At 38.2% G+C, this 23045-nt stretch overlaps 1 protein-coding gene across 6 annotated transcripts in view; it reads right to left on the bottom strand.

The window, feature by feature from the left end:
• Positions 1 to 23045, bottom strand: part of Ncoa6 (nuclear receptor coactivator 6) — an 85438-nt gene that overhangs the window by 24227 nt on the left and 38166 nt on the right. For 4 of the 6 annotated variants that reach the window (XR_010047404.1, XM_063248468.1, XM_063248472.1 and 1 more), the window contains 6 exons: positions 17448 to 17570; positions 13912 to 14040; positions 11595 to 12491; positions 9397 to 9543; positions 5264 to 6380; positions 2082 to 2203 (listed from right to left, as the gene is read on the bottom strand). Coding sequence is in view for 5 of the 6 variants with exons in the window: in XM_063248468.1 (XP_063104538.1) it covers positions 2082 to 2203; positions 5264 to 6380; positions 9397 to 9543; positions 11595 to 12491; positions 13912 to 14040; positions 17448 to 17570 (2535 nt within the window). In the remaining variant the exon portion in view is untranslated. The remainder of the gene's footprint in view (positions 1 to 2081; positions 2204 to 5263; positions 6381 to 9396; positions 9544 to 11594; positions 12492 to 13911; positions 14041 to 17447; positions 17571 to 23045) is intronic. The other 2 variants (XM_063248470.1, XM_063248471.1) reach the window with 2 other exon arrangements.

Here is a 23045-nt window from a genome sequence, read left to right as displayed (position 1 = left end):
TTAAAGATACCACATGAAGAGTCAAACCCATTATGGACCGAATTTAGCCTGCAGGCCCCTACTTTGCAAAAAGGAGGCATTAAAGTGTGGAGGACTTCTAAGATCCCTACAAGAAGAGTTCAGATATGTTTGAAAGAAGAGGGTACCACCTTCAGCATCTGGACAAACTCATTGAAAATGGGCAACTTTCCAGACTCAACAGAGCTGCTCTAATTCTCTTACAGAACTATGTGTGGTGTACGCAAGTAATTTTTCATAAGCAACAGAGAATACTGGACATGATGGTATTTTTTAAAGTCACACACATATATATATATATATTTTTTTCTTTTTTTTCCCAGACAGTCTTTCTGCGTAGTTTAAAGCAGCCTTAATTATGTAGCCCAGGCTAACCTCAAACTCACAGATCTGGGATTACAGGTTTCTGTTACCACACCTGGCCCTGGATTCACTTTTAAAATATATAAATTAAAGGATAACGTTTACGTTTGTAGTAACATTTTGTTTATACGCCAAAAAGGAGGCAGAATTATTGAGCGACAGACAAAATATAACTCTTTGTGTTTGGCATTTCAGAGTATTAGGGATTGAATCCAAGCCTTTACAAGGAGCTGTATCTCTAACCCTGTCCTCCTTTTCTGAGACAGGGTCTTGCTATGTAGTTCAGACTGGTCTTAAATTCACTATTGCTCAGGTTAGCCTTAAATTCATAGCAATACTCCTGTCTCAGTCTCCTGAATGCTGGGATTACAGGTGTGTGCTACCACATCTGGCTCAGTCTTTGCATATACAGAGGAAAGTGTCCTTCCTACACAGTGAAGGGCTTGTGCATTTCCAACCACATTACAGGGGGGATAGTTACAAGTCACAAGGTCAAGAGTAACCATATATAGTATAGGTGTACTGTGGCTTTGGTTTTACAATACTGTACCTGGGTTGGAATAAAAATGAATTTATTACTTCAAATCCATTTTATTTCAAAGAGAAAAAAAAAGAAGAAAAGAAAAAAGAAAACAAAATTTCAAAACATGGGCTGGGGATATAGCTCAATGGCCTAAGTGCCTGCCTGATAAGTGCATGGTCATGAGTTTGATCCCTGATAACAAAAACAAAAAACAACACCAAAAAACCCCCACCAAAACATGTCAATTGGGGGCAATAAGGGTACATGCATTGTATACTATCATCCCCAGTCATTTACCCAAATTATTATTATTATTATTATTATTATTATGCCTTTTTTTGAGACAGGGTCTCGCTATGCAGTTCAGGCTGGCCTTGAGCTCACTCTGTAGCGCAGGCTAGTCTCGAACCCTCAACAATCTTCCTGCCTCAGCCTCCCAAGTGCTGGGATTACAGGCGTGAGCCACCACGCCCAGCTTACCCAAATTATTTAACCAAAACACAAAACATCTGCATTCAACTATCAGAACAATACCAGCACAGATCTTTCTCTTCCATGAACTCAGAGGAATCAATAGTGTAATGAAAATGAATTTTAGAAATTTTTGCCTCTTCAACAGATCCATGAATACTCAAAGGATAATATTTTATCATCAGAGAAGGAGGCTAAGTTATTAAACTGGTAGTACACGTGTCTTTTTATTATTCTTTATGTAGTTTTGCTTTACAGATTCACAAACTTCTATAAAAAAGATAACCTTCTCTTGAACTCTGGTTGCCTCCTGATTTAAGAAAGCCCTAGGAGGAAAGGCTGCAGGAAAGGTGGATAAGGAGGGTTAGAGTGAAATTATCTCTCCACTTAATCATACTCTATTCTGATGTCAACTAGAACCTTGACACTGACAAGAATAAAGACATACTTCATATTAGTCTGGTTGCATAAGGATTTAAAATAACAACAATCTCAGTAGAATGTGTATGTGTGTGCATGTGTGCACCATCAGAAGTATATTTCAAATATTTACTTATAATTAAAACTTTTAAATACTAGACATGTTAAACTGCTAAAGCAGGCTAGTTAGCAGGCAAAATATTATTGCTTCCTTGAAGAGAAAAAGTCTAGTAATGCTACATACATGACGACATATATATATAACCTTTAGCTAACATTTTATTACCTGGTGGCCGGTTTGCAAATTCTGGCAGTTTAGGGCCTGTGTTGTCCAAGTTAATTCCTTGTTCACCAGGTAATGGCTGTTGATCAACCTCCTCCAGACCACCTGAGCGAGTATCTGGGGTGCTAGAAAATAAGTAACACACCTGAGGATAAACTGTACAGGAAATACACTAACTAGATCACTCCCTTCCCTATTTCTGAAGACCCACTCTGTTTTCATTATCATTCTTATCATTATTTATATCCCTCTTCAGTCTGAGTAAAATATTTAATATGAACATAAAAACCACCGAGCAATTTTATTAAATGTTAAATCCACTTAATCTAATAGCACTGCAAATATTTAGTGGGCTTTCTATAAATTCCTGAAATTTTTTTGTTTTTTGTGGTGCTAGGGATGAAACCACTTAGGCAAGTGTTCTACCAGTTACACTCTTAGCCTGAAATCCTGATACAATGTTTTATTTTTTTTTTATTTCATTTATTTTTTTCTTCTTTGAGACAGGCTCTTGCTATGCAGTTCAGGCTGGTCTGGAGCTCACTTTCTATCCCACGATGGTCCTGAACTTGCAATGGTCCTCCTGTTTCAGCCTCCCAAGAGTAGTAGGATTATGGGTTCATACAATGTTTTGCATACAATTACCCATTCTTAGTTTTTAGATCATGGCTTGGGGCTATCAATGCTACAAGGTACTGTTCCTATGACACCAAACTATAGTCAGTGTAGATATTAAATTCAAACAGACTGTTCTAATAATTCATAACATTGTGTACTAGGTTATAAATTACTTGATGGAAATGTTATTCAGTGAACAAAGAAAAGTGGAGACACTGCAAAAAAGTTAATAATTTTGCCATAGAATAAATACTCGCAGGCATTTCCATTTACTTTGGGATGTTTTCATTTTTACCCTTGGTTCACAATTTTTAATGGGGAAGACAAGTAAAGAACCTTCTTTTATTAACACCCACATTCCCAAGGAAACAGTGTTCACATCCCATGTTTGTTCTGTAATCTCACTTTTAACTGCCTATTTCTTTCCTACCTTTGGTTTCCCTCTGTCTTCAATGTATCATGGTTGCGCATTTTAGATATCATTGTATCTCATTATATTCTATATAGTTTCATAAGTTTGTTTTATTGTTTGTTTTATTTTGGTGGTACTGGGGATGGCACCGTGCTAGGCAAGCACTCTACCATTAAGCTACATCCCAGGCTTTTTAAGTTTTAATTTTGAGACAAGGTCTCATTGTGTAGCCTGGGCTGGTTTTAAACTTAGGATCCTCCTGTCTGGGCCTCCCAAGCAGATGCGATTACAGCATGCATGGGGTACCATAAATTCATTTTAAGAGCATCAGAACATGGGAATTTAGAACCTGAAGCAGGTCCTTAGCACATCCAGATTTCTACACCGATTTGTTCCACAGGTGTGACTTATACCTCTCAATTCAAATTATAGGCAAGAAAATATGCATCCTTTACTTTCAAAGGATTCTATAGCTGAAATAAATCCTATAGCTGAAATCTCAGATACCTGCTCCAGTCTCCTCATGTTATAGATAAGAAAACAAAGACCCAGAACCTGTAAGGAACAGCCTGAAGGGTCAACTGAAAGCTCCTGGTAGAGTTGAGAGCAAATATTATTAAACCTAATGTCTTTTACTTTTCTAGGAGTCTTCCTGCTGTGTAAGGTCCTTTTCACACTATGGGCAGCTAACAAGAAATCTCCGTTATCGCTGATGACAGCAAAAATGCATCCTAATAGCAACTGAATAACCTTGCAATTTTATTCTCAGCCTACAATAAAGTAATTATCCCCATAAAAATGTCATTCCCATAAGTTAATAGCAGTAAAGATTGTTTAACCAAGAAAGAACAACTAAAACAGTCAGATAATTAAAGGGCTTATTAAATTGGAATTCAGGAAAACATAGGCTATTAATATAGACTGACTGGCTTTTAATCTATTAAATTCAAGAAGCAGCAGGATAGTATAACAACCAAAGAATGTTGTACGGAAGCTGGATAAAAGTGGCCTGGTTTTAGTTTTAATTTGGAGGGGATACTGAGTTAAGGCCCCTTTTTTTATTTTGAAGCAGGGCCTCACTAAATTGCTCAGGCTAGGGCTTGAACTTGTGATCATCCTGCCCCTCTTGCCTCAGCCTTCCAAAGTGCTGTGATTATAAGTATCATGGCCTGGCTAAACATTTAAATTTGTTTTGTAAATAAAATTTCCTATTCTTTTTTTATGGTTGTAGTAATTTATCTGTTTTATATTCATTAGTCATTATTACAGTCATTATACCAAAAGTCTCTTAGTTCCAGTTTGAAATTGCAGTGTGAAAATTCAGTACAATCAATATTTCCCCTTGGAAACATTAAAGTCAGAAGCATGTATTAATACTTTAGCTTCAGGAAATTAAGTATAAATGGTTAATTGCCCATCCTGCTATGATCTTGAAAAACAGCTTATCTGGAAAACTTTTACTAAAAGGGTAACTGACTTAAAAGGTATAATTATCTTAGTATAGATGATAAACAGTCTTTTAAGGAAAGGCACTCATGCGAAAAAAGACCCATTTCTTGAATTACGGCAGAAAGTTTCAAGCAGTTCTCATTCTCAAAACACATTTAGCCTCCTTGATTGGTTTCTCATAGCCATGATAAAACCAAAGCCAACACTCTGTGCATTTGTAGTATAGTAACACTGGTTACTCTCTGGGGTCTGTGTGCCACAATCCTTACTAGTACTCCAAGACTGCAGAATTAAGATGCCATCAACCAATTATAACACATCCATTTTGGCTCCTTAGTTAAATAAACAAACTGTAAGAAAAAAGAATTGAGATAAACAGAGAAATGTGAGCACTGTTGGATATGTGAGACTATTAAGAAAGTATTAGTTTTCTAGGTGTGCTAGTGGTATTGTGTGATAATATAAAAGAACTACCCTTATCTTTTAAAGGTACGTATTGAATACTTACAAAGTAGATTTGCCTTAAAATAATCAAGAAGGTAATGGGAGAAATTATAAAGGTAAGATAGGCTATGAATGGATAATTGTATAAGCAGAAGGATCTCATTATACTACTTAAATTTCATATATGCTTAAAATGTTCCATAAACAAAAATTTACATAGAAACAAATGAGTAAAATTTGAGGTAAAATGATCACAACCTACTTTAGATCTTGCTGACTATTTTTCTTCTTTCGAGGAGGTTTCTTCTTCTTCGGTTTACTTGCATTGGTATTATTTTGCTTATTGTTTACCCCAAAATGGCCTGCAGAGATATCACTCTGCAGTAAGTTGACCAACAATGGGCTTGTCAGTGTTACATCTTTATTGACTGGAAAGCCTGGATTCTGACCACAGGACATCTGATTTCCATTGGGTGCTCCACTGAAAGGTGCATTGAAAGGCATTCCATGGCCTGAAAAGTGGTTTCCCGAGGCACTACTTCCCTGCATGGCTTGCACATGAGGGGGGACCATGTTGGTTTGTTGCATGCTAACATCAGGCATCATTTGAGACAAGTTGACATCGTTATTTGCTGTAGTAGCAGGCTCACCATGCTGCTGGGCCATGTGGGGGCTAGGCCCTGGTGGCCGCAGGACCTGCCCTTGAATTCCCATAACCTGAGATGGACTGTTGTTCACGGGCCCTTGCTGGGGCAGCATCTGTCCTGACATCTGTCCCGTAAATTGCACCATGTTTCCTTGCATGTTAGGAGTTGGTCCCCTCATTATCTGCGTTGGTCCCGGCATGACACTGGATTGGTTCTGGGTGTTAAACTGCTGCTTATTCCCCTGCATTTGATTGGTCATAATCTGCTCTATCATTGGGTTCTGTTGGAGCAAAACTTGCCCCTGAGGCCCTATCATCTGGTTATGTGGTGCCATTATTTGTTGGCCCTGCTGGGAAAGCAACTGCTTAGGTGGGGTCATCCTTTGGGGTGAAGGCCCAAGATTTTGGTTCTGAGTGTTCACCATCATCTGGCTCTGTGGCATAAGCTGGGCCCTTGAAAGGATCATAGAGTTCTGAGGGTTCAAAGTTCCTTGTTGCTGAACCATCTGGCCCTGAGAGGGCACAATCTGCTGGTGCATGCCCATAAGTTGAGATGGTGGGCCTTGCTGGGGCTGGCCTTGCATGTTGCCCAGGTTCACCTGAGGAACCCCAGAACTACCAGCTGGTTGGTTGTTCATGTTGCCATGAATTCCCATGAGGCCAGGCTGCATCATATTTGGTGGCCCGTGGGACACCTGCATCTGGTTTTGAGGAGGACCAGCTCCTTGACCACCTTTAAAAAGAAAAAAAGAAAGAAAAATTTAAGTTTCAGAAAGAAATATTGTTATCTTAATGTTATTAAGACACTCGAATTACCTTACTTAGAAAGATATCCATCATCCATATATCCACTCACCAATATAAATGTGCTATATGAGACATATCTGCAGCGAGTCTATCTATGGAGATGCAATACAGAGTAACTGTTTACATTTTCTATCATCACACATCTTTATTCCTGTGTGGTGACTTAAAGGTAATATTTTAAAAATCAAAATTTCCTCTTTTAGATTAAAGAGAACGACAGCATCTCACTGTTTTAATATGACTTTAGCTACCTTATTTATGAAGAAAATGCACAAAAAGTGCTGTAGACTAAATAAGCCAGGGAAACAAAGAATGTGTCTTATTCTCAGGAAAACCTCAACAATACTGAAAATACATTTAAAAATATTTCTTGGAAAACTATCACTCTCAAAGTGCTATGTGAGGCCAGCAATACAGGTCAGCGGCATGAGCACCTGCCTGGCAGGTGTGAGGTTGTGAGTTCAATCCCTGGTACAGAAAGACGGAGGGGGGGAGAAGGAGAGGGAGAGGGAGGGGAGAGGGAGAGGGGGAGGGAGAGGGAGGGGAGGGGGGAGAGGGAGAGGGAGAAAGAGAAGGAGAAGGAAGAGAAGGAGAAGGAGGAGAAGGAGAAGGAGGAGGAGACAATGCTATGTGTGTAGTATCTAGATGCTGGCACTTTAGAGAAAACACTTTCCAAGGACTGACCTCCTCCATCTCAACATGATAAAAATTACTTACACCTGATCTGGAAGCTGATCAAACTTTAGTGGTAGTCAACTGACTAGATGATTTATCTGGAAGATGCAGACAGAAGAATGCTAAAATTTCCATGACCCTACCCTGTGGCAGCCCTACTGGCCCACTTGGGACATGTTCTATTATTCCAGTTATTTCTAATTTAGACAAAAGGAAATGGCTAGCCCACTGTAACGTTTATTTATTGGTGGGTCTGTGGGGGTTCTCTTTAGCAACTTGTGTTATTCCTACCCTATTCCCCAGCCTTTTTGGTGCTGGCTACTGAACACAGTGCCCTGTTCATGTTTGCATGTACCTTGAGCTATAACCCAGTTCATCTCCTTTTTTAACTGAATATATGCAAATGCTTATTTTATCCAACCTCTTTTTTTTGTTATTTTGGTCTGTTTGAGACTGGGTCTAGCTAATGCATTCAGGCTCGAATTTGCAACAATCCTCCTGTCTTACCCTCCCAAATGCTGGGATTACAGGCATATGCCATCACTTCTGGCTTATTTTTCAATTTTGAATGGAGAATAAACAGTAAAAGTCATAAAGAAGCCATTCTAGCCAGAGAGCCAGGGGACAAATTATCTCTTGTTTATACTAGCTATACTTTTCCTAAACCCCAAGGAAGACTTTCTAAGCCAGTTTATAAACTCATCTTAAACCCCATAACCATTGTATATGCTACATATGGTGCAATTAATAGCATATAATCATCCAACCTATAATTATTTATTGGGTACTTAATAGATACAAGGTACTTCCTTGGTGCTGCAGCAATATCAATGGAGACCTGCCCCTTTGGAGAATAGCTGGCAAGAGACACAATACAAGGAGATAAGAATTTATTTTAGGAAACAGTAAAAGTTAACAAGAGTAATAAAATAGAGTAACAGAACAGAAAATGACAGACAAAGAATAAGTGCTATTATAGACAGGTTAAATGAGAAAAACCAAAACAAATGGCCTGGGGATGTACAGCAAAACACATTTGCCTAGCAAGCCCAAGGTCTTGGGTTCAATCGCCAGTAATGCAAAAACAAACCCAAAGACCAAGTCACACAAAAACAAAGATAGGTTCATATGGAGGATAGCATACAAAATAGCTGTGCTATGATAGAGGAATTTTATGAATTTTAACATTTTAAAACTTCTTATAAAAATTAGTTCACATAACTCAGGATGTGATTCTCTATTAATCTAGGACAAGTCAAGGAGTTTGCCCTGTTGTTCTCCAGACTGAAATGTTTTTCCTCTGTAAGTGAATTTTTCTTACTCTATAGTGATTTTACTGAAAGTTGTGACAACTTAGCTAAATTAACTCCAAGTGCTGAGAGGAGTTCAGAAAACATTTGAGCAGTATCAGTCCAAACTGCTTGAATGAAAAAGGGTAAAAGGATTAGTCAGGTGGTTCCCAACAACCAGATACCCAGAAACATGAAGTTTGGGATTATGCAATGCTGTTTTGGTGGGATCTTTTTTTTTTATTGGTACCAGGGATTGAACTCACAAATGCCTGTTTGCGAGACAGGCGCTTATGCCGCTGAGCTAAATTCCCAGCCCCTGCAATACTGTTTTGTAACACTACTTTTTACCCATTCTACTGTATCTTATTTCCTTTTCAAAATTTCTTACTATCTACAATATACTTATTAAATCTGAAAAATACTATACTATGTACCAGAATAAATAAAGTATAAACAAAGCTAACATTTTTACTACACCGAGATTTTTAAAAATTATACAGTTATGCTATATGCCTACTTATCTTTGTATTTACTATTTCCTTTACCAGAAAGGCCTTTAGACTATATGAGCAAGCTCTTATTCAGGGTCAGAAAACTATGGCATGGGGGCCAAATCAGTACATTGATAGTTTATACATAAATATTTGGAACACTATCATACTCATTTAGGCAGAATTTAGTAGTTGCAATAAAGGCCATATAACCTAAAATATTTACTACCTGGCCCTTTTCAGGCAGCGGTGGGTGTGGGTATGTGGATTAACTGTTTTAACTCAAGTTCCATCTCACTTTCATAGTTTGTTTCCAGGGTCCTGAGACATTTGCCAATTCTCAGTTATTGTTCTAAAAGACTGGAGTATTTATACATCGAAAAAAGGCAATATACCAGGATTAATTAACCTGTATATTTATTTTCTATCAAGGTATGTATCACACACTGGTGACTACATGCCAAAAAAGTTACAGAAAACAAACCTGCATGCTGGACATTTTGATTCGCTTGTAGCTGGGGAGCTCCTGAATTCCCAGGGGTGGTTGCTGTGGTGGAAGGCACCTGACCTTGCATAAAGTTCGGATTGGCCTGTCCTGCTGAGAAGCCAGGTGGGAGGCGTTTAGGCATTCCTTAATAGAAAACAATGAGTAAGGCAGTTACCTAGCAAATTTATACTCTTGCTTAGATATGGAATGAATAAGGAAGGATGAGCTGCATGAAGCCTCCACTGGCTTAGCTCTCTCTGTCACACAGGTAGGATCTTTAATAATAAGGTTGGGAAAGATGGTTAAAAAAATCAACACAATCTCTTACATGAGCATTGTCAAAATGAAAAAGAAATACTGAAAAATTTATACTTAGAACATGCCAAGGAAAAGATGGCAATCTGCTCCCTAAATGTGATCTGAAGTCACGCCACAGCAAGGTTTGAGGGCTCACTTTTCTCTGTAATACAATGAATTTCAATACTTTATAGACTTTAACACAGGCACCAAAGCAGTATGCTAAATTCTCTTATAGTCAAACAAATTGATATGAAATACTATAAAACAAAGAGCTGGGTCCTGATATCAAGGTTAAGTGATTTTTCCCTCCTCACTCTGAGAGAAATGGATGACAATCTCCTTTGCAGAAAATTTCCTCCCAATGTTATGCTTGTCTCTTTGGAAGGGACAGGAGATTAAAAACAGTTCACAGAAGCTTCAAAGTGAGGCTACATTAAACTTATTATTTGCTTTCCCCTCATAATGTTTGCTTTGATTCTGACAGCTATGGTACCAAAAACCATGATCTAATGAAATCTTACTCAAGTATCACTTCCTTTTAGGAAGGCCTAATTTTATAAAATAAATTTGTAATAAGCAGAATCTCAGACCCAATCAGTTTTTATAATATAGGCCTTGATGTGGCCAGATCACCTAGGTGAGCATATCATCTACTCTGTGAAAGAATTAAGAACTAAATCTCACTTAAATTTTTCTTGTATTTGTTCATTTATTTTTTTAAGGGCCAAATTTTCAATGCCTTGAAAAACTCTTTGTAGACAAACATACATTTGTCCTTTCTTTAGCAGTGACAAGTCCCCATTTGCATGCTTGCATTGTAATTCAATCAGTATTCACGTTTACAGATTGGACTATACCGCTTCCACTGATCCAAGGCCAGATGCCCAGAACAGTGAAATTTGGAGCTGAAACATTCTTGCATTTTATAAAAACTTTTCTTAGGATTCAAATATTAGAGCCTTCATGTCAATAAAACTATCAGACAGTAAAAAGACTGATGAGCAACTTAATTTCACCAGAAACCATGGGAACATGCCTTTGCTATGTTGCATTAAAGATGCAAGGGTTTTTTTCTGGGTAGGCAATGGGTGTCTTTTGGTGGGGATATGCTTATCACATGACAATATTACTGACATTCTCTATACCTTACTGAAAAGCTCCAAGCACATTCATGTGCACTACATCAATGATTAATAAGAATAAATAATAAACATGGAGATGGATAAGTTTTACTGTAATCGTTTTACCTCTCACACATTAAGTTCCATTGCTTTTTCTTCATACAAGAGGCACCTTACAAAATAAATAAATAAATCTCCTTTAGGTATAACTAGTGGAATTCCCTCTCTAAGGAGCAGGCATTGGCATTATAAAGCTATAAAAGTCAATGATTTCTGAATTTATTCCCCTTTAATACTTTAATCAAATGTAACAAATACCATGCTTAATATTTTACTAACTAGGATTATCAGAATTGTTAACTAGAAGGGCATTTTCCCCAACAAGACTTGTATTTATCCTTTCATTTTTGCTATACTGTATAACCTTAATTTTTTCAACAGTTGAGAAATTTAAGTTCTTAATAAAATGCATGTTTTTTCTGGACAATTTACTGGTATAAGATTAATCAAAAAAGTTTGAAAAACAAAATTTCTATATTGAATTTTACCTGTATTTTTATCCAGAGAGCTAGCTTATATGTAACCAGTTAAGACACTGCATAATGTATCAAGATGATAGTGCATCAAGTTAACTGAGTTATATCAAATTAACCACCACATCACAAAACCAATTATGTCCTTATTTCACTTCCTCTATTAATGCTAAAAACTGAAGTTCTACTCAGATCTATCTCTAGCAAATTTACCAATATAAATAGCTTCAGTGTTCCTCACCTCCTAGGCCTGGATGTAAACTCTGTGGCCCCTGGTTTGGTGGTTGCTGCTGCATCACCATGAAGTTAGGTGGCACATTTCCCTGTTGAACCATAGGATTCCGACCTGGAGAGCTGACGGGCTGCTGAAATCCCTGGGGAAGTGGGTTATTTTGAGGTGGCCTTGGTCCCATCTGCTGCTGAGTTTGGTTAACCGTTGGGGAGGATGCAGGGGATCCCTGCTGGAAGGAGGAGGGTGAGGAGGCAGGAGACTTGTTGGTGAGGTGGGGCTGCTGCAATGGGGTTGGGACCCTAGAGGGCCCTCCCTGCATACTCTTCATCTGAGGAGCTGTGAACTGGCCTGGGTTGCTCATCTGAGGAAAGTTTGTATGGGCTTGTGAGGCTTGCTGGCTGCCAAAGGGATATGGAGGGGGAGGGTGGGAAGGTGTCTGTACCGTGGCTAAAGATGGTCTTGCCTGGAGTTGCTGTTGCATTGGGCCAGGCAAGGGAGACTTCTTCCACCCCTGGTTTGCAGTCATTGTGCCCAGAGAACCCTGGGCTGGAGGTGGCTGAAGGGCTCCAGAAGGCAGCTGGTTCCAGCCTGGAGGAACAGGCACCTGAGTTGGGGCAGTAAACTGGGGTCGAATCCCCTGTGGCTGTTGTTGCTGATGTTGCTGTGGGGGTCTGGCCTGCATTTGTTGCTGTTGCTGCTGCTGCTGCTGTTGCTGCTGCTGCTGCTGCTGTTGTTGTTGTTGTTGTTGCTGCTGCTGCTGCTGCTGCTGCAGCTGGGGAAAATTAGCTGGGTTCATTTGTCTGTTCACAGGAACAGGCTGCATTGGATGATGTGGAGGAGCTAAAGATCCTGAGGGGTGACTCTGCTGTGGTATATGGAGCCCAGAGAGAAGTGGATCCATTGCATCTATTTAAAGATAGCCAAGAAAGCAATAATTAACATACTGCAACCTAGATCCTAGAGCAGTAGCCTGGATCTTCAGGTACCATTCATGTTCATGAGCACCTTCTATGTGTAAGAGCATAATCCAATGATGATTGAAAAGATGGAATTCTGCTTTAAAAAGAACTCATGGTCCAACAGTGGATTTAAGAGCCAAACATAAAATGTGGACAGCAGTAGTTTTCAAATCATATTTTTGGGAACTCTGTTTATTACTGTTATAAGAAAATGAAACAAAATAGTTGATTAGGTTGCAAAACACTGAATCAAAAACCTTAGGCAAGTTTCTTCTCCACTGTAAAAGTTTCTAAAATGTTCAGTGTTTCTTTTTTTTGGTACTGGGAATCCAACTTACCTAATGTTCCTCAGGCAGGTGCTATGCCATTAAGCTATATTCCCAGCCCTATTGTTTCTAGTACATTCATTTTGAATCTCAAAAAGGCAGAGTGGTAAAGTACCACACAATTACAAAATTTACTTGACTACAGAGTTCTGTTATGCAAGACTAAGTAGGCCAGTGCATGACTTTATGAATGTTGACAGCTGGGTTTGATAGGATACACTGTAAACCCAGCACCTGGTGAGGCTGAGGTAGAGGGATCAAAGGTTTGAGCCAATCTAGGCAATTTAATCACTTAGTGAGATCCTGTCTCCAAATCAAAAATAAAAACAGACTGGGAATGTAGTGCAGAGTGACGTGCTGGGTTCAATCTCCAATCCACACACAACCACAGTTATTTATGAATGTTAGAATATAACTGCTAAGAGTATAGTGACAGAACGCAGGGTGTAGTGGCCCCACATCTCTAATCCCAGTATTTGAGAGTCTGAGGCAGGAGGATTGCTAAGTTCAAGGCCAGTCTGGGCTACCAAAGGAGTTCAAGGCCAGCCTGAACTGCATAGTGAAACCCTGTCTCAAAAAACAAAACAAAAACAAAAAGTGTAATAACAAAGTTGTGAGATAAAAATGGTAACATTTTGTTTGATTGACTGACTGACTAATTTTTGGTTATGGGGATCGAACACATCACTTAGTGCTTGCCAGGTAGGTGCTTATGCCACTGAGCTATATCCTCTGCCCATTGTTTTGTTTTGGAAACAGGGTCTTGCTATGTAGTTGGGGAGGGCCTTGAACTTACTATGCAGCTCAAGGCTGATCTTGAACTTGGTCATTCTCCTGCCTTAGCCTCCTGAGTGCTGATATTACAGGCATGTGCCACCATGCCTGGCTGGAAGTTGTAATGTTTATCTTGAATAAGTCAAGCTTGATTTTGTAAAGGTAGTATTAAACATGGCAGTTGGGAATTTAACATCAGAGAGCAGAGCTTTATAATCATCTAAGAAGTTCCACATTCTTCGACCCTCACAGATTGGTAGCCATTACCTGACTGAGAAGCAGGGCGAGGGGTCCTGGGCTGCTGTTCTGGATTGGTGCCTGGTGCCATCATGGAAGATGACATGTTTCCACTCTGGGGTATCACAGCAGTAGCAGGGTTGGTCATCCTTATTAATCCTAGGGAAAAAAAAATCCCTATAATCATATACGGGATTTGTCACTAGGGTGACATTTTTCTATTTTGTACTGAAAATTCTGGCTTCATGAGAGATTATGAATTCTAACTTCAATCCTCACACAGATCCAAGGCAAGATTTCATCTTTTATTCTTTTCTGGCCATTAAAACTCACATCTCTTAGCACTCGTCAAATCTCTTTAAATTTTCTTGTTTGACTTTTGCTCTGGTGAGTTCCTCTGCTTTCTTATAAGCTCACCTATGCATTAAATGTTATATATTATCTTGAATTTTTAGATCGTTTGTAGTTAAAGAGGGAAGTAGCATACACATTTGTCTGTTGAAAGTGAATTTATTGATGAGGAATCCCACCTGATTTTTCAAAGACTGTACACAGTAAGAAAAGAGATGACAAACAGGTTTCATTGGCTGACAATGAGCTTCCTATTCCTGGAAGTTTTCATGTTGACTACATGCTCAGTAGTGAAACTATAAGGTGTATTTTTATGGGTATAAATTTGGACCAGATTTGTGGTTCACACCTGCAAGTGGTTTTGTTCCCAGGGGAGACTTAATAATGTTTGGAGATATTTTTAGTTGTCCCAGTTGCAAGGAAGGAACAGTGATGTTTCTGGAATCTGGTGGATAAAGGCCAAGAATACTACTAAACATTACACAGGACACCTCCTTATAGCAGAAAATTACTGACATAAAATATCAATAGTATTGAGACTGAAAATCCCTGCTTAAAGGTTTACTATAGCATTGCCACAAATTTTCTATAAGGCTATGAAAAAATAGGATACAGATTTAATGTTAGTTGCAGAAAAATTCTGCTTATCAACTAACTTTCTATGGCCAATTGGTAAGGGCGTAGGGCCAAGAAAACCAATAAATCAAGATTTCTTAGCTACACAATATCGAAGTCATTTATTATTGTTTTAGAGGGATTTAAGGTCACTTTCCCTAGAATAATCTGTTTAGTTTAACCTAATATTAAATTTTGTTTATATACTTCAAATTCCAAGAGACAAGTAAAATGAGAAATTCTAAAATATGCAATATGGAGGGCTGGGGATACAGCTCAGCACTAGAGTGCTCACCTTGCGTGAAGCCCTGGATTCAATCCTCAATATTACACACGCATATGCACACACACACACACACACACACACACACACAAAGTAGTTTGTGTGTGCATGCTTGCACACACAAAAGATAACTGAGGATTAAAATGTTACTGTGACTAGAAACCATCACTAACTGATTATTTGTAGAACTTTTACTCTGTATTACCACTAACTTAACCTGATTTTAAGTTTCCTATGTTGGTAAGGAACTACAGCACTATAACCCACAATGCCTAGACATGCTTATAAATATGCTTGGTATTGGTCAGATACTAGCCTGAGAAAGCTTACTATTAGTGCATTAGCCACTTAAATTTATCAGTATATTTATTTACATAGTATCTAGAGTATCACTTGGTATTATGGTTGATACACTGTGTCAACTTGAGAAGTTTAGAAATTTAATTGAGAGAGTCCACAGGGAGCCAGAATCCTTACTTTGTAAATACCCGCATCCTGTGGAAGAGGAAGATAGGGATATTTTGTGAGTGCTATACTGGCCCTGAGGGAGGGGAGTGCCACATACAATATAAGGGAGAAGAGGCTTGTTCCCCCTTTTGCTCTGGCTGCTGCCTTGAAGTGCTGTCCCAGTGCCATGCCACCCTGCCTTGTAGCCAGCTGATTATGGACTGAAGCCTCTCCAAATAGTGAGCTTAATAAAGCTTTCTTTTCTTCATTTTGAGTGTCAGGTATTTTGTCCCAGCCACGAGAGAAGAGTAACCAAGACACTCGGGAAGTTATCTTTTCAACCAGTTGATTCCTGAATTGAATAAAGTTGATAAATTTGTCATTTTTATATTATCTTAAAACAATTTTTTTTTCTCTTTTTCTTTTTTATCGGTACCAGGGATCGAACTCACGACTGCCTGCTTGCAAGGCAGGTGCTTATGCCGCTGAGCTAAATCCCCAGGCCCCAATTTTTGGTCATCTTGTATTTAAATAATTGGACTGGAAAGTGATTGATAATCATTTATAAGTGGGAGTGTTAAAATTTTAAGCCTGAAGGGAATCTATAGCACTGTTTCTAGGATAAAATGTTTTCAGGCAACTAAGGTCAGAAAATATTAAGTCCTTTGACAGAAGCTGAAACTAGAACCTAGATTTCTCAGTGCCAGGTTTACTCATTATTTCACTAAGTATATACAACTTGGCTAGGTTCTTTCTCTTCATTCTGCTTCTAGCAGTGTTCTAGTAGTGGCAACTGTATCACCTATAGTTTTACATCAGGATATTTTAAGGCCAAATGCTTGGGCTTCTGTGAGTAATTATATCTATGCACAAAGTTACTGGCCTGGGCATTTTCCATCCCACTATGTAGTATTCCATGTTAGCCCCCAAACCCAGATTTTGACATACTAAAAAAACAAAACAAAACAAAACAAAAAAACAAAGAAATGAGGAAATGTTCATTGCATGGGTGGGCTCATCTACCTTCAAGCAGGAACTCAAAACAAGGTAAAGTATAGTAGAACAGCTTGTGAATTGAGTTCCTCAAAAAATTGAGTGGTATTTCTTCAAGGTGTACTGTGGCAGGGAGTGAATGGGATGACTGGGTAGTTCCAGGCTTTTACTGTGCAACCATAGTGGCTATGCTTTTCTGTTTTGAGCAAGGGGTCTTGCAACAGAAAAGGTTTGAAAACCACCAATATAGTGAAAAGAGTTGCTAAACTTTGTTAAACTGGTAATTAGGACATCTGCGATATTAGGCCACTATTACTTAATTCTGAACAAATCATTTTTCATGAATTTTATAGCTTTCTGTGCTTTAAAATAATGAGTCAACTCAATTTGAACAGTGTATCAATCACAGAATATTAAGTTCAATTTCTGAAAAAGAAATTTCAGGATTACTAGAAAAGGAAGCGGTTTGTAACTCTCCCAAATTATAAATCCATAAAAACACATGGTATCCCCTATTTACGGATTCCACAAAAGCACACGATAATACTTAGCTTAAAAGTTCTTGGCCTCAGAGAAAAGTGGGACATTTCCTACTATACTATAAACACCTTGAGATTAGAAAATGTTTTATTTCTTGTTTTTTGTTTTATTTTATTCATTTCTATTTCCAGCACTTAGCATATGTCTTGTCAGATATACATTGAGCCATGTGAATAACTCACATGTTATTTTAGTAAATAGAATGTGGATGTACCATTGAGCTCCAACCAATCTTTAAAGACCTAATGATCATACCTTAACAAACCAGTTAGAAAACTAGTAAAATGTCAAACTAGGAAACTAGTAAAATGTCATACCATTAAGGAGAAGGTCTTACCTGGACCACCTGCCATGGGAAATCCTGCCTCCATTCTAACTGAATTTCCAGCTCCCATGGGACCATTTATTCTCACATCTTGGCTTCGGTTCTGAGCCAAAGCCAGGTTGATAGCACCTTCCCCTGAAAATGAGTCAAATTATAAAAAATAATCATCAGAATAAAATCCGAATTTGATTTAAAGAGGTACATAAGATATAGCTTTAGTTTTCTGTATTTTTGAAGGATTATGGTAACTTTACCACCACAAAAAAAAGGTGGGTAATCTTACATGTGTCTCTCTTCAGTCCATCTATGCAGGTTTACTAACGTGAAACACAAAGGCATAACCAGTTCTACTTCTGCTTACAGTAGGGAAAATGGGCAATTATTAATAATGCTTAATCAACTGAATATTTTCAACTACATCACTAATTTGTGTGTGTGTGTGTATCAGCACACACAAGAAAATACATTCTCAAAAACTCAAAATTCTAGATTTTCTTTGGGAAATTTATAACCAGCAGGTAGGGATATGTGTAGGTTTAACAGAGAAAAAAGATATGATGCTACAGGTACACTGTTATACTTGTGACTAAAATGGGAAATTCAACAACTGAAATATATATATAGTTTTTTGGTTTTTGTTTTGGTCTCTTTTAGACTGGGTCTCGCTATGCAGTTCAGGTTGGCCTTGAGCTCACTTTGTAGCCCAGGCTGGTCTTGATTTACAATGATCCTCCTGTCTCAGCCTTCTGAGTGATGAGACTACAGGCATATATCACTGTGCATCTATCCAGCTATCTATAAACAATTGCAATATAAAAAGATTCCTAGCACGGAAATTCATGCAAAGCAGTAGGTTGCTCTTATTGTACATCTAAGATGCTTGATGATAAAACCATCATTTGTATAAGATTTTGTTTCTGCTTTTGGGGATGCCGTAGATTGAATCCAAGGTCTTGTACATGCTAAACATGGATAATATGTCAACTCCTAGTTCCTCTACAGGGTTTTTAATACTCACAAAATTTTACCCCTTTGGAGTTTCAGAATAGCCTAACAGGTAACACACTAAAAGTGTCCCAATTAAATGGACCCTTAACTTAGAGGCAACAGAAAAAGGGTTTCTAAAACAAAGTTTAGAATGCTACTTGTGCTTAACCCATAATTTTGACTATTACTACTATGGAGGACATCACCACCTTGTGGACAGTTAAAATATAGTTAGCTTGTGACTAAGGAGTTGAAAGGCTGCATTTCAAAAGTCCTGCCATACTATAAAGTCTTGGTTTACAGAAAGATAAAAAAGCAGAACGAAAATGAAGGTATGACAGTTTCCTCCATTGATGTAGGTCAGTTTTCTGTGTGTATTTTAAGCAGAGAGGTTGGCTGAACTTAGGGAATAACCAAAAAGGGAATAATCACTGGGGTATACAAGATACTCAGACTTGTCTATGAGTTAAAAGAGGAAGAGAATATAGATCTGGAGAGTTTTCACCAATAAGAAGTAATTTAAAATAAGATATTTTAAGCAGAAAGAATTCTTGAAACAGTATCTGATCATGTCACTCCTTTACTTAAAACTACTCCATTGTTTCCCACTGTTTTAGAAATAAAAGCCAAAGTTAACAGAAAATACAAAGCCTCCATATCTAGTCCAGTACTAATCAGCAGAAACATGAGTCACACATGTAATACAAAATTTTCTAGAAGCCACGGTACAAAAGATAAAAAAAGAACAGATGAAATTAACTATACCATTTTACTGAACCTAGTACATTCACTATATTATTGTTTCAGCATATAATCAATACAAAAGTTACTAATAGAATATTTTACATTGTGTGTGGGTATACTTACAACATGTCAGTGTGGACTAGTTTCAGTGCTCAACAGCCACATATGGCTTTTGGAAACCGTATCAGACAGCCCAGATCTAGCTCTTGCCTTACCTCTATAATCTCATCTCACATTATTTTCTTCTTCAATAATAAAGGTTTAGCCTCACCATTTTTTAGATTCTGAGCCATGCAAAGCAGCATTTCACCTCAAGGCCTTTCCATGTACATGTTGTTCCCTCTGCCTAAAAACAGTTCTCAGCATTCTTCCCATAGCCAGCTTCTCACTTTTCATGTAATCTTAAATGTCACTTTCCCAAACAGGCCTCCTTCACCATCTTATCCAAGGTCAGGTCACCCTTATCAGAACATCTTACTATTTCTTCATACCACATTCTATGAAATTACTTTTTCACTTGTTTTCTTATCTGCTTTCCCATCACCATGGAAGTTAATTATAAATCTGCTTTAGTTTTTTACATATATTCCAGAAAAATAACATTCCTTTTCACTTCTGAAAGTGTCCTGAGTTAGATGATAAATTTGTAGTGTCACCTAACTATATCCTTTATATATAGAAAAGGTACCTGGCACACAGTAGGTGCTCATTAGCTATGAGCAACCATCTTAGAAGCTTAATTAAGTAACTCAGCAGTTTTCCATTATGGGGTGTAAAGGACATGCCCTTAGCTCTCTAGGATATTGTCCATAGTAAATTTAACTGATTCAGCAGGGGGCCAGGGTCTTTACTTGGTAAACATTCTCAGCCTATACAAGAGGAAGGGATGGAGATGGTGTGAGTGCCATGGCTACCCTAACAGGCACAGACTGTTGTTTGCTCTTATCACTTTCTGTTTCTGCCACAGCTGCCATGAATGGTGTCCCCTGCCTTGCAGCCAGCTGAGTGTGGACTGAAACCTCCACAAACTGTAAGCTAAATAAACCTTTCCTTTGTTTTGAGGGACAGGTATTTTGTCTCAGCAACAAAAGACAAAATGCATTTCTAGAAAATCTCGTATCCTATAAATAAAACTCTCACACTGAAAAATAGGTTTGATGGAAAAAACAGGATTGGGGCGTACTTAAAACCTATGAGGCTTTGTAATTACAGTTCTAATATAAACAATAATTAGTGAAGCACAATACTTTAAAACAATGGAGTAGAAATGCCTGGTTAAAGGTGCTGACCCAGTAGTCCTCTGAAGCAGCAGAAAGTATAAAAGAAAGCACAATCCTCATAAGCAAAGAGCCATGCAAGGCTGGGATGCATGTCTGGGGAAGGTACTGAATGTAAATTCCAAATTCTTTTTTTTTTTGTACCGGGAATGGAACTTACAACCCTGCACTTGCCAAGCAGGTGCTTATGACACTCAGTTAAATCCCTAGCCCGTAAATTCTAATTCCTATTTTTTAAAAAAATAGAGATGAAATAATTCCACCCGTGAAGTGGATGAACTAAAAGCTTTTTATCTTTTTTTTTTTTTTTTGGTCTTATTCCTTTTCATTGGTACCGGGGATCGAACTCACGACTGCCTGCTTACAAGGCAGGCGCTTATGCCACTGAGCTAAATCCTCAGCCCCAAGGCTTTTTATCTTAATGCTACATCTTCTCTATTGGGGCTGGAGCTTAGCTCAGTGGCACAAGTGCCTGCTGGGCAAGCATGAGGTCATGAGTTTGATTCCCAATACAAAAAAATAAACAAACTGCTTTGTGACATCTTAATGACAATATAATTCCATTCCCACTATACTAGCTCCCCTTGTTTTATTTTTAATAGAAAAAAACCTACATATGAATAAACACAATTTCTACATTACACTGTTATTTTCGTAGTTGCCAAATGTGTATAAACTAATTGATGTCAGAACACTTATGGCTTCCAAACTTGCCAGTCAGAGGTTTACAAACTTCATCCTAGGGTCCTAATCTAGCCCACTACATATTTATTTCAATAAAGTGTTACTGGAGCTCAGCCAGATTCATTCATTTACGTATTACCTATAGCTGTTTTTGCCAAATCACAAGAGCGAAATATGTGACACAGCTATTATAGCATACAAAGCCAAAAAATATTACTCCTGGTTTTTTATAGAAAAGCTTGTAGACTTTCGTTTTTGAACATCATGAACTTACAGGAAGGTCGTTAATGTCCTCAGAAAACTCAGATTTATGATTACTCTTCCCAACTCCCTGGCCAGAACTCAAAACAGGAAAGGTACAAGGAGTATTCTTTAGTGGAGAATACACTGTTGGAGGAATAACCTGTTCCTGGAGTCCAGCAGACTCCATGACAATAACAACACTTCCTCTTCAACTAGAAAAAGTCGTTATCCCATTCCCAGGTTCAGAACAGTCACAGCTTTCCCACCTGCCTTAATTCTCAGGACTGTGGAAAGTGAGAAAGGGAGACCACATGGGACACGTGAGATAAAAAGCTGGATAACTTCTAGTATTATGGTAATCATTGTTATTTATAAATTTCATAAAATATATATTACCTATTTTACTTCCTTGCTAGTAACTTATCTTTTAATTTATGGCTATAATATTAAAGGAGAGCTAGTATTTTGCCCTTTCAAGATCCTGTAGCAAGTAGGTCTGATTAAGAAATTAGGGCTTTCTTCTCTAGCAAAAACCCCTATCAGTTAAGGTTTGAAGGCTCTTTTAACTCAGGTATATAGATGCCAGGTGTAGTGGGACATGCCTGTAATCCCAGCACCCAGGAGGCTTGAAGAAGAAGGATTTTAGAGAGTTCAAAGCCAGCCTGGGCTACATAGTGAGTTCAATGTCAGCTTCAACTACATAGCGTTGTCTCAAAAAATAAAAACAAAAATAAAATTCAGGCACATATCTGGAGTTTTTCTAAGAAAGAAAAAACACTATATACTCTCTCAAGAATAAACAGGTTATATGCTGTTATTTTACCCAATAGTTGTTTGACTTCGCTTTATTCAACAGTTCATCTTACAGACTACTGTGAATTAATTTTACTTTTCTAAATCCTTTTCTGTCTTGGTTACTTTTCTCTCATTGTTGAGACAAAATACCTGATGCCCAAAGTGAAGCAAGGAAAAGTTTATTTAGCTTATAGCTTTTGTCGAGGTTTCAGTCCCTACTCAGCTGGCTCCAAGGCAGGGTAGCATGGCTGTGGGGCAACCTTTCATGGTGGGTGCATGCAACAAGATTGAATAGGGCAAAAAAGAGAAGACCATATCATCTTCCCTCCTTTATACTATATGTCCATTACCTGCCCCTGGGCAGGTGCAGCACTCACATCACCAATCCCAGCAGTAGACTTAGCCGCCTTCATAGCTGCCTGAGGCTGTGGGAGGATACTTACATCATTACACTTTTAGGTGATTCAATAACATTTTCATAATAAACTGGTTACTGTTTAAGTCATTATTTCCTCATTTGTCAAGTGATAAAACTACTTTTATTTCTCAATCTACAAATAACTCTAAATAATCTACTGTCCCTCTTGGGGCACAGTAACCTATAATTCTAGACTGTGTAACGTATGACAAACTTTTCAGCTGCTGAAGTTTCATTGAGCATCTAGGTTATAAGTGAGTATAGGGTCAGCAGGGCTTGGGCCATAAGCACAAAGAAAGGCTGGAATCACTGGTTGCCACCTTGTTTGTATCAACATAGGAGGAAACAAGACAACTCTGGTTCACTGGGTTCCCCAAAGAGAAGAAATTCCCATGTGCTCTACAATTGGTATTTACATCTGTCATAAGTTTGTCTCCCTTACTAAAGTCATGAGCTCCTTTA

This window comes from Cavia porcellus, unplaced genomic scaffold (assembly GCF_034190915.1).
Source record: "Cavia porcellus strain 051 isolate PalLab524CR breed Dunkin Hartley unplaced genomic scaffold, mCavPor4.1 scaffold_5, whole genome shotgun sequence".
NCBI classification, from domain to species: domain Eukaryota; kingdom Metazoa; phylum Chordata; class Mammalia; order Rodentia; family Caviidae; genus Cavia; species Cavia porcellus.
Note: the sequence above shows the minus strand (reverse complement) of the source record. Positions and strands in the feature narration are given on the sequence as shown.